Consider the following 12,498-nt stretch of genomic DNA (forward strand, 5'->3'; position numbering starts at 1 on the left):
CTTCCCTCAGACAGGCACAAGCGTGCATTTAAGCACTGTGCCCACCCCTAAACCCTCTGCCCCCCACTAGCAGTCCCGCATACACTGTCCGCCTGCTAGGCGATTTTGGCACATTCCCACATTTACCATGAGTGTTAGACCTGAGAATACGTCAAAATGCTATGCTTACCTAGGTGATGAGGAGAAATATGTTTATTACTTCATTATACGTGCGCTGCATTTTGCTCATATAGAAAGAGAAAAATTCCTCTGAGGATTGTTTTTGAGCAGGTAGGTCTTCTTCCCTGCCCAAAAACAATCCTGGATACAATTCAGGCACCCTTGCATCATGATGCACTGGTCCCCCTGCATTAGACCACTAATAAAGGACAGAAATGTGCCGTATAATATGGCGCATTCCTGCCCTTTCCCTTTCACACAGTGCAGCAAGGTGACTTGCTGTGTTGCGCTGCATGAAAAATGGGCCAGAGACTTTTACATCCCTGTAGCATACTTAGACTCAGCACCTCAGTTTAATGCATACACGTCTACATACCAATTACATTGTTTAATCATTGATTTATATTTGTTCCCTGTGCAGGATTCTTCATTTTCATCTTCTATTGTGTCGCTAAGGAAAATGTTCGCAAGCAGTGGAGGCGTTATCTCTGTTGCGGCAGATTCAGACTGGCTGAAAATTCTGGTAACTGTCCTTTGAATTATGTAAAACGCTAAGTGCCCAAGTATGTCTGCATTCCTATCATCATAACCATCACAGCTTGACAAAGAACTGTTGATGTGCCAGCCTGCACTCGTAAATCATTTAAGCTATGCTTGTTTGTAATGAATATGTCTGACGAGTTTTTTCTTAGGAGCCCACGCGCTGCCAAATGCAGGGTGGTGGAACACGCTGACTAGTCGAGATTCCATCTCTTAATTTTCCTAACACGACCCTTCCCTTCTGTCTCTTTATCTCACTGCTCAGTTTTTTTCGTCCCTTCTTTCTCCCTTTGTGATGTTTTCCTAACTTTCGCCTCACCTTCTTTCTTTCTTCTGATAAAAAGTGATTGCCTACCACAACAACCATCCGCACAAATTATGCACTGAATTTAAGTTTCTTATTGCTGTACTGAACATGTTGTCAAACTCATTTGCAATACATTGCTTTAAAATTAAATAGCCTTTATAGTGTACATGCAGTTGAAATTATCACCAAAAGATAATCCAGAGCCCGGAAATCTATTTTTAAATTCAATTGTCGAGGTCTTTCTATTGGCAAAGTCATCCTTTACTAAATAAGTTGTGTTTCAATTAAAAAGTTTTGTTTTATCTAGGAGTGCAAATTCAAAGTCCTGTATTTGCTCTCGGGATTTACCAGACTGACACTTTCACCAAAATGGTGGAATTGATTTATGAGAAAACTAGCAGCCCGTCCCGACGTTGTCCGGGAGCAATTAGGCTTCAGGGCCCCCGCCTGCCCCGACGTTGTCCGTGGGTCCCCCCGGAGCCTTCCTCCATATATTGCAGTATTATACCTCTTGGCTCACTTTTTTAATGCTCCCTTTGCTTCCTCTTGCTACCTGCACACGTCACTTTTTCCTCCGATACCTCTATGTTTACTTTCTACGCTTTTGTAACCTGCACACGTAACTTTTTCCTCCTGTAATGCACCGCTTGGCTCACTTTTGTACTGCTCCGTTTGCTTCCTCTTGCTCATGATGTACGCTTTTGTAACCTGCACACGTAACTTTTTCCTCCAGTAATGCACCGTTTGGCTCACTTTTGTAATGCTCCGTTTGCTTCCTCTTGCTCACGATTTTCATTTTTGCTTAATTTTTCCGCCGCTCACCGCTCCTAAATAAATAAATAAATAACCTACCTCATCCGCCGCTCACTGCTCCTCCCCGCCTATCCACCGCTCCTCACCGCCTGTCCGCCGCTCCTCACCGCCTGTCTGCCGCTCCTCCCCGCTCCTCCCCGCTCCTTATCCGTCGGTCCTCCTCGCGCTCCTGGACGCAGCTCCTCCCCACGCTCCTCACGTCGGGCACACACGTCACGGCCGGTGCTTCCGCCAAGGTACTTCGTTTTTTTCCGGTACATTTTTTAAATAACGTATATTTATTAAGTTTATATAGCCTATGTCCATCTGCACACCCTGACGATTACAACGATGTATCGGGTGTGTGGATTGGCGCTGTGGTTCCCGAGTTTACCCGCCTCAAAGGTTCAAAGTTCTTCCTTTATAATAGTAGTATAGATCTGCTCCCAACTGGCAACTTGTCGGCTTTCCAAGGTGTGTTTTTTCTGAAGAGTTGGCGAACACCCACATACATGGGTTCTGGGGAGTCACCAAGGTTTCCCTCCCTGTAAAGAGTCACAAATATACTTTTGTCAATATAAAAATTAAGTGTGTTTTCAATGTGGGCTTTAGAGCGATAAAACAAATAAATCCCTGTTCTAGAGAAAGTATCTCCACTTTATAAAATAAAAAAAAAGTCAAAATGTACAAGGGCTCTTAGAGTGATATATCCATGCATGGAAATGTACAGATGTAGATTTCTGTATGTATAATTGGCTATGCATGTAAGTTATGGCAATCTGCAACTGTCGCAAACATCTAGAAGTGCACCAGGAATTCTGTGATAATTTAATGAAAGCTAGACGTGTATGCAAATCACAGGAACAGATGAGGTTTTTATAAATATCTGACTTCCAAGCCAGGAGTTTTACGCATCTGACGTTTAAAAACTACTGTTCAGTAAACCACCCCCAACATTTTCAGTTTTGCTCTTTTCAATTACCTGCACTGGAACAGTAAATGCAAGACGAAAGAACTGGGTGAAAGACAAAAGATGGCTTGTCGCTAAAATTCTGTCACATTAGAACATTGTGTTCTTTATATCTCTGAAGTCGGATAATTTGGAGTCCCATCTTGACAGAATGTCCTTTTACCTTTGAAGTGGAGCCTTCCTATTATCTGCCACCCATCATCCCACCCACACTGCATGGATGATAGTGATCGACCTGAAATCTTTATGATTGAGTGCCACAGCCACCCTAGATCTTGCTCTATTCCTGGACATATGGGTATGCTAAATCCAGTGGATAGGTGGCACACCCATTTCATACATTATTTTTCATAAGCATGGGATGCCACTCAAGAGGTGGGGCCTATGACAAGAGTAGGATGTCAATGTGGATATATTCAAACCAGAAGCACAGACGTGCTGATATGAGTTCCCCTATCATTTTATTTTCTCCTCCCTAACTTTATAGTCTAAACTCACAACATTTTATATTAGAAGGTGTCTATTTTTGACTATTTGGTGGCAATTTTTGGTTGTAAATAGCTCCACATAACCACAGTAAAAGGCTTTTGTCATTTTGCAGCACTGCATCCATATCACCAGCTAATCGTGTGCTTAAAAACTTTGCTGCTGGAACAAGGCTGTGTCACTTATCTAGCTCAGCGTGGATGCCACTGTGCTAATTCAATGCTTAAAAAATCTGCTAGAAAAACAGAAATTTGAGATGAACAGATTTAGAGTGTCGGTGTTGTTGAGTGTTCCATATAACAGCACAGCTCTTCACTTAAACCCTTTTAAATACCCTGGGTTGCATACTTGTTTTTTGCATTATTTAGGCAGCACTCTTACCCTGAAATGCATTGGTTACACACACACACACACACACACACACACACACACGCACACGCACACGCACACACACACACACACACACACACACACACCACACCACACCACACTACACCACACCACACCATTCCACTCCACATATCCACATATCCACACAGTACGTGCCTCCCAATAAGGGTCATTCACCTTCTTGGTTTAGTCCAGGATTTGATTAAGGGAGGCTTCAAATCATACATCAGTCTTCCTGGCTTTAGCACCAGGTGTGAGGAAAATAGGCAAATGCTTCTGTGATGGTTTCCATTTTTATCTACAAGACTTTTCAATCAGTAAAATAACTTTTATCCAGTGGACTGAGAGGGGGCAGTTTAGAATGAGCATGTCATGTCTATTTCTTGCTTGTCTTCCTTCCTTTCTCGTTAAACCTGAAATAGATATTCACATATCTGCAGACTATTGGAATATATGAATCCATAGTTAGTTAAAAAGAAAAACAAAAATTGAACAAGAAAGCTCGCAGGGGGAGACTTTGGTTTTTTTTGTTCTTACCTGGGACTCTGAAAGGAGAAGGCGGACTGCAGCCGAAATTGGGGCTCGGATCTAGTTGCTGATGCGGGACTGCGAGGACCAGCTTGCTCAGCGGCTCATCGCCTGCCGCAGCTGGGGCCTCTTCCCGCTTCCTCCCTGGCCTATTTAGACAAACCCATCCCCGTGGTACGCGGGACGCGCGCGGGCGGTCGCCGGGCGAAGCCCGGGCTAAGGGCGGGCCCGTTGTAGCCCGTTCGAGCCCGGTGGAGACCGTACCGGGCCACCCCTCTTGCGCTTTCCTTTGAACCATCCCAGCTAGCCACCTGTAAGTACCCTCTGTGGAGTGAAAGAACATCTATTTAAACTAAAGTGTTCATTTGTAACATGGCTGCACGGGAGTCTAGAAGTAAAGGCTATAACAACAAACTTACAGGACCACTGGACGATTTTATAATTAGAACTAATTTAGCGATTGACCAGGGCATCAAGCAATTGGAACGCAGGGTGTCGCAGGATCTTGCAATGGCTAAAAGATCCTCGTTGGGGCACTTTGCGAACGCTCGAACACCAGAGGTTCCCAGGGATCAAAACATGGTTAATGCACTCATGGACAATGTTCAAACTATTGCCCAAATACATACACCTAGACAGGATCTGGCTCATGCTTTCCCCTGTACCCAAACAGTCGAACAGGACCTATCATCACGATTGGACGCATCCACCCCGGAAAAAACCCAGGAGAGACCGATTCCCCGCCAGTTCCATGGTAATTGTAAGGGTGCAATTCCTAAGAAGAAGCAGCTTATTGCAAAAAAAGTCCGGAGCTAGATCTGCCAAAAACCGCTTAAAAAACGTAATTTCATCAAGCCCAAAGGATGCTGAAACCCAACGTTTTGTTGCTGTAGCTGATTCACCTGATTCACCTAACACTGTACCAGGTACAGGTCCCTCCAGGAAAGAACTATCGACATGGGAGGCCTGCATATGCACGAAAATTACTGCACATCTGAGTGCTATATTACGTCCGCTGGAAGAGAGACTTGCCAGTATTGAAAGCCAACTATTTAACTTTGAACAAGTAACAGTGGCCACCCTAAATAGTTTGGTGAATAATGCATTAGTTCAAGGCAACCGGAACATGACAATTGAGGTGGGAGGGGCTACAACGCACGAAAATCCTGCCACTTCTGTGACACAACAAATTTTTGCTAATCCCACTGAATGCATGGGGGGAGCAAATGCATTGCCAAACAATTTGGGAGGGGGGCCTAGGGCTGACCAGCACACAGTGCCCAGTAGTGTAGGAGGAGTACAGATTCACACTACCTCTCATGATGGGAGGCCCACTCTGGATCCAGGGGTAAAGAGGAAATCGCGAACCGAACCCCAAGTGGACCTGCCTCCTGAAGCCAGTCCCTACATAACTATTTTAACAGGGGTCCCAGAAATTAGCATGCCGAATGTTGAATCATATTCAACTCTAAAAAATAAAGTTACCCAGTGGCTTAATGCGCACAGACCCCTCCCTCCGCACATGAGCACTGAAATATCTATGGTCCGGATGGGTAGGGCGTACTCCCAAAACCTTAACAGGCGATTGTGTATTGGTCAACTTTAGGGACCCACACATTATAGACTACATACAGAATTGGAATCTAGCTAGTGTAGGCACAAAGATAGAAGTCAGATCACTCTCCTATTTTTATCCCAGCAAACAAATGAGAAACCCAGATAAGGGTTGGTCCCTTGTATCTCACCGTCGAGCAGCGAGGGGAGGGAAGTATTGGGATGTCCACCAACCTCCTGCCCAGAACCAGATTCCATGCTATAACAGGTTCAGTGGCCTGGACCAGGTCGACTGACTGATTGGGGTCGACCAGGATACACAGGATGAGGCTCAGACTCACTGTGTGCCCGCTGGGGATGGCAGATTATGGAGGAGAGAGACCAGGTATGCGAACTGCCAGGTGTCCAGAATCCCCCAATAGGGAGTCCTAGGAGTGGCAACATGTATTTACTGGATAGGGAAGTCGATGTTTACTCACCAGCATTGTCCCTACCTACTATTAGCATTGAAAATATAATGGGGAAAGCTAATAGCATGCCCGATCGCACACAGTCTAGTACAGGGAGCAGAAAGTGTGTGTCAATTCTATCATGGAATGTCGCTGGCTTACCTAATAAATTGGCCTGCCCAGAGTGGGGCACCTTTGTGGACGGTAGTGATATATGTTTATTTCAAGAAACCTGGGCTAGGGAGGACTAACATAGAGTGGGTTTTGCATCATATAATATTGCTGCACGGTGGGGAGGCAAAGGACGCCCATCGGGGGGCCTTACAATTTGGGTTGGCCTTCACTTGGGCTGCTTGGGCGAGATTGTCCCAACCCACTCAGATGATATTCAGTGTGTTCTACTGTCCTGGCCAAACCCCTACAAACTTGCCATTGTGAATGTCTACTCACGGCTGACAAGTGTGGCAAATGAGTCCAAAACCATTGAAGAGTTGTCATCTTTCCTTGGCTCCCTTAGTAAGGACACACATTATTTGGTCGCCGGGGACCTAAATTGTCATTATGAGCCACTTTGTGGCTTAAATGAGGGAGCCCTGACGGGTGAGGATGAACACTGGGGAATTTCGCCATCCCAGTCTCCACATCCGAAGTCTTGGTCTCCTTTGGCCATCCAGATCATGACCCTAACTCTGAATAATTCCATAAGGGCTTGCAACGGTCCCATGCCATCTGACACTCCGTCCAAGTGTACTTTTAATAAAAGGGGCCGTGAATCCAGATTGGACTATATTATGGTGGAGGTTTGTTTATGGCCAAAGGTCGTTGACTTCGAGGTATTGCCTAGGGTGGATAGTGATCACAATGCTCTGAGTTTGAGGTTAGAGTGCCCATGGCGTAGGGCAAATGGAAAGGAATCTGATCTGGATGTGGTAGAAGGGTTGGCTTTAACCAACAACAGGCGCAGAGTTAAGTGGGATAAACTGGTGGTAGCACGAAACGCACTGCCTAAACTATATAGTGCAGTTGTACCTTTCCTTGAGAAGGTGGGCTCTTTAGTTTCACAGCACGCGGTACCAGATTTTAATGATAATATGGAGCGTGTGCACCAGGACCTAGTAGCCTGTCTAGCAGATTTTTTTTATCCCCTGGGCTCCATTAGGAAGCGCAGGGTGCCCGTATCTACATGGTACAACGCTTCATGTAGGAAGGTCAAATCAGAGATTATTGGGGCCATTAAAGATGGGAGAGATAAAATAAATATTCGCTCCCTAAGATCACAATACAAAGAAATAATGAACCATGCTAGGATAGAGTGGGATATGAATAAATGGTCTAATCTTTCCTCCTCATTAGACTCTAGAGATGCACGTATATTCTGGGCAATAGTCAGCACAGGGTCAGGAGAGCCTAGATCTGCAATTGAACCCAATATAGAGGCGGGGGTCTGGGAGCTCCTTTTTAAGACCCTATACGCTGTAGCCGCAGGTGCAGAAAGCTCGGTAATACTTACACCCAGACTGGGGAAGGTGATGAGCAGGAATTCTCAGTCGAAGAAGTCTATAGTGCCATAGGGAAGTTGGCCACAGGCAAGGCCCAGGCCTAGATAGGCTCCCCGGTGATTTATTTAGGGATCAACCGATGATTTGGGCCCCTTACCTTTATGCCCGTTACAATGCGATCCTGGGAGGTATGGAGATACTTGGTTGGGAGCAGAGATTGTCCCTATTTTCAAGAAGGGTTCTCCTCTGCTCCCAACCAATTACAGGCCCATTAGCCTCATAGATGTTCCTCAAAAAAAATGTTCCCGACTAATTCTGGACCGTTTACAAGAGTGGATTGAGCAGCATGATATCCTCAGTACCTATCAGGCCGGATTTAGGAAAAAAACTTCAACCGTGGACCAAATTTTCCATCTCACAATGTTATTCTGGAAAACGGCAACATTGGAGGGTCGGAGCCTCAATATGGTTTTCGTGGACCTCCGGCCTGCGTTTGACCTAGTGCCCAGGGGCAAACTGTGGGTGGTGCTCTTGGATATGGGTGTCCCAAACGCAATACTGGTGGTCCTGATGAGGCTGCATACACAAAACTATGCACAGGTTAGATGTGGGAGGGAGGGGGTACTGTCGTCCAAGTTTCCAGTCTCCAGGGGGGTCAGGCAGGGGTGCGTCCTGGCACCAACTCTGTTCTGCCTCTACGTGAATGGTTTTTACAAAAAACACAGTTGATGGACAGAATGTAGAACAATGTCATACATTCACCCCAGTACAAGGATGTGGGCCTAAATCCATCGTTTTTTTCACTCCACACCACCCTGGGTTAGACACTGGCTATATGCAAATCAGCTCTGACCCTTTGCCTCATGGGAAAAGTCCAGTCCGAACTGCCAAGCCCTGTCTTTCCCAGACCGGAATCAAGCATCCAAGGACCGGTTTCTGGCTATCAGCCTTCATTCAGCCTGGATAGCTTGACTCCAGTGGTGTGGAGAGCCTGGGACTCACGTCTGAGCATACCCAGCCCATTCAGCCTGAAATTTACAAAAAACACAGTTGATGGACAGAATGTAGAACAATGTCATACATTCACCCCAGTACAAGGATCTGGGCCTAAATCCATCGTTTGTGTCTAACCCAGGGTGGTGTGGAGTGAAAAAAACGATGGATTTAGGCCCAGATCCTTGTACTGGGGTGAATGTATGACACTGTTCTACATTCTGTCCATCAACTGTTTTTTCGTAATTTTCACCCCGAGTGGGCTGGGTATGCTCAGACGTGAGTCCCAGGCTCTCCACACCACTGGAGTCAAGCTATCCAGGCTGAATGAAGGCTTATAGCCAGAAACCGGTCCTTGGATGCTTGATTCCGGTCTGGGAAAGACAGGGCTTGGCAGTTCGGACTGGACTTTTCCCATGAGGCAAAGGGTCAGAGCTGATTTGCATATAGCTAGTGTCTAACCCAGGGTGGTGTGGAGTGAAAAAAACGATGGATTTAGGATCCAGATCCTTGTACTGGGGTGAATGTATGACATTGTTCTACATTCTGTCCATCAACTGTTTTTTCGTAATTTTCACCCCGAGTGGGCTGGGTATGCTCAGACGTGAGTCCCAGGCTCTCCACACCACTGGAGTCAAGCTATCCAGGCTGAATGAAGGCTGATAGCCAGAAACCGGTCCTTGGATGCTTGATTCCGGTCTGGGAAAGACAGGGCTTGGCAGTTCGGACTGGACTTTTCCCATGAGGCAAATGATCAGAGCTGATTTGCATATAGCCAATGTCTAACCCAGGGTGGTGTGGAGTGAAAAAAACGATGGATTTAGGCCCAGATCCTTGTACTGGGGTGAATGTATGACATTGTTCTACATTCTGTCCATCAACTGTTTTTTTCGTAATTTTCACCCCGAGTGGGCTGGGTATGCTCAGACGTGAGTCCCAGGCTCTCCACACCACTGGAGTCAAGCTATCCAGGCTGAATGAAGGCTGATAGCCAGAAACCGGTCCTTGGATGCTTGATTCCGGTCTGGGAAAGACAGGGCTTGGCAGTTCGGACTGGACTTTTCCCATGAGGCAAAGGGTCAGAGCTGATTTGCATATAGCTAGTGTCTAACCCAGGGTGGTGTGGAGTGAAAAAAACGATGGATTTAGGCCCAGATCCTTGTACTGGGGTGAATGTATGACATTGTTCTACATTCTGTCCATCAACTGTTTTTTTGTAATTTTCACCCCGAGTAGGCTGGGTATGCTCAGACGTGAGTCCCAGGCTCTCCACACCACTGGAGTCAAGCTATCCAGGCTGAATGAAGGCTGATAGCCAGAAACCGGTCCTTGGATGCTTGATTCCGGTCTGGGAAAGACAGGGCTTGGCAGTTCGGACTGGACTTTTCCCATGAGGCAAAGGGTCAGAGCTGATTTGCATTTAGCCAGTGTCTAACCCAGGGTGGTGTGGAGTGAAAAAAACGATGGATTTAGGCCCAGATCCTTGTACTGGGGTGAATGTATGACATTGTTCTACATTCTGTCCATCAACTGTTTTTTCGTAATTTTCACCCCGAGTGGGCTGGGTATGCTCAGACGTGAGTCCCAGGCTCTCCACACCACTGGAGTCAAGCTATCCAGGCTGAATGAAGGCTGATAGCCAGAAACCGGTCCTTGGATGCTTGATTCCGGTCTGGGAAAGACAGGGCTTGGCAGTTCGGACTGGACTTTTCCCATGAGGCAAAGGGTCAGAGCTGATTTGCATATAGCCAGTGTCTAACCCAGGGTGGTGTGGAGTGAAAAAAACAATGGATTTAGGCCCAGATCCTTGTACTGGGGTGAATGTATGACATTGTTCTACATTCTGTCCATCAACTGTTTTTTCGTAATTTTCACCCCGAGTGGGCTGGGTATGCTCAGACGTGAGTCCCAGGCTCTCCACACCACTGGAGTCAAGCTATCCAGGCTGAATGAAGGCTGATAGCCAGAAACCGGTCCTTGGATGCTTGATTCCGGTCTGGTAAAGACAGGGCTTGGCAGTTCGGACTGGACTTTTCCCATGAGGCAAAGGGTCAGAGCTGATTTGCATATAGCCAGTGTCTAACCCAGGGTGGTGTGGAGTGACAAAAACGATGGATTTAGGCCCAGATCCTGGTACTGGGGTGAATGTATGACATTGTTCTACATTCTGTCCATCAACTGTTTTTTCGTAATTTTCACCCCGAGTGGGCTGGGTATGCTCAGACGTGAGTCCCAGGCTCTCCACACCACTGGAGTCAAGCTATCCAGGCTGAATGAAGGCTGATAGCCGGAAACCGGTCCTTGGATGCTTGATTCCGGTCTGGTAAAGACAGGGCTTGGCTGTTCGGACTGGACTTTTCCCATGAGGCAAAGGGTCAGAGCTGATTTGCATATAGCCAGTGTCTAACCCAGGGTGGTGTGGAGTGAAAAAAACGATGGATTTAGGCCCAGATCCTTGTACTGGGGTGAATGTATGACATTGTTCTACATTCTGTCCATCAACTGTTTTTTCGTAATCTACGTGAATGGTGTCATATCGCACTTGGATGCGGTTCCCAATAACGACGCACCCAGATTGGCAGGCAGGAGGGTGCCAGTGATAATGTTCGCCAACGACACCCTCCTGCTTTCCAAGTCCCCTATGGGGATTCAGCGAATGCTCGATGGCTTTATTGACTTTTGTCGTTGCCGCGGACTGGAAATCAATGCCGATAAGACTGAATTTATGATTTTCAGTCCTCCGGCACTCACCCGCCCAACACCGTTCCTGGGCATGGTTAGATTGGAGAGGGTAGATTTCAAGAGAGAGGTTACCCACTTTCACCAGGGAACAGGGCACAAAAGACCAACAGTCGAAAAGGGATCCCTGGGATGTATTTACTGGACCGTAATATCTATACCCATACAGTTATACCATGGTACCCGGGTTACAGGTTACCATAGATCACTGTATAACAGGACGAAATTTGTATAATGATTCCCACAAAGAAAAAATATTTGTTAACAATCTGAATTTTTATTAAAATGAAAAGATCATTCACATTAAAAATACACACATTTAAAATTTCAAAGGAACTTTCCCTGAAAAGTAAAAGTTAATCTCTACAGTAACAATAAACAATATGAAATAATAAGACATGTAAGTACATTATATATCACAGACTTCAAGATTGTATTTCCAAAGACAATACATAGCATAAAGAAAAAGGACCCCTATTAAAACGGTGGCACTCGGATATTATTACCACTATGGATTACTCGATCCACTGGCTACAGATGGCATGTACACAAATACACACATGTGACAAGAATATATGTACATCCAGTGTGTTTGAGCTTAAAGTGGATTCTCATATAGGAATGCGTCGACGCGTTTCGGTGCGAGACACTCGATAATGTGGCACCTTCTTCAGGACTTCTTAGCAGGGGTTTTCCATACTACAGGGGACTTCACTCTCCCTGTGTGGGGGGTAAAATAAAATCATATCAAAGTCTATTCACCCTGGGTGTGTATTCACATTCATAGTAATCACAATTTTTGTGTTTCAGCAAATATCAGGGTGAAATAGTCCATTAGATCACTAAACAGTTATTTCTGGTTGCCTGGGTATCTAATGTTTATACATATTAAATGGATGGTGTCTGCAGTTAGTTCATGATTTGGGACCTACTTACTCAATTATTACAGCAGACATGTACATCTTTATGTTTCAATTAATCATGCTCTCACATTCGAGATTTGGTATAGCACTATGTTTCCTTCAGACATTTTTCATATGTGGAAATCATTATTGGGGGGATGCTACCATCAGGGGTGTGGAAAGAATAATA

General features: G+C 45.8%; 1 protein-coding gene across 1 annotated transcript in view; it reads left to right on the top strand.

Moving 5' to 3' along the window:
- Window positions 1–12,498, top strand: part of LOC144772946 (adhesion G-protein coupled receptor G2-like) — a 1,412,864-nt gene that overhangs the window by 1,310,574 nt on the left and 89,792 nt on the right. The window contains exon 35 of the mRNA XM_078657647.1: window positions 581–682. Within this exon, the coding sequence (XP_078513773.1) occupies window positions 581–682 (102 nt within the window). The remainder of the gene's footprint in view (window positions 1–580; window positions 683–12,498) is intronic.

Source organism: Lissotriton helveticus, chromosome 8 (assembly GCF_964261635.1).
Source record: "Lissotriton helveticus chromosome 8, aLisHel1.1, whole genome shotgun sequence".
Lineage (NCBI taxonomy): Eukaryota > Metazoa > Chordata > Amphibia > Caudata > Salamandridae > Lissotriton > Lissotriton helveticus.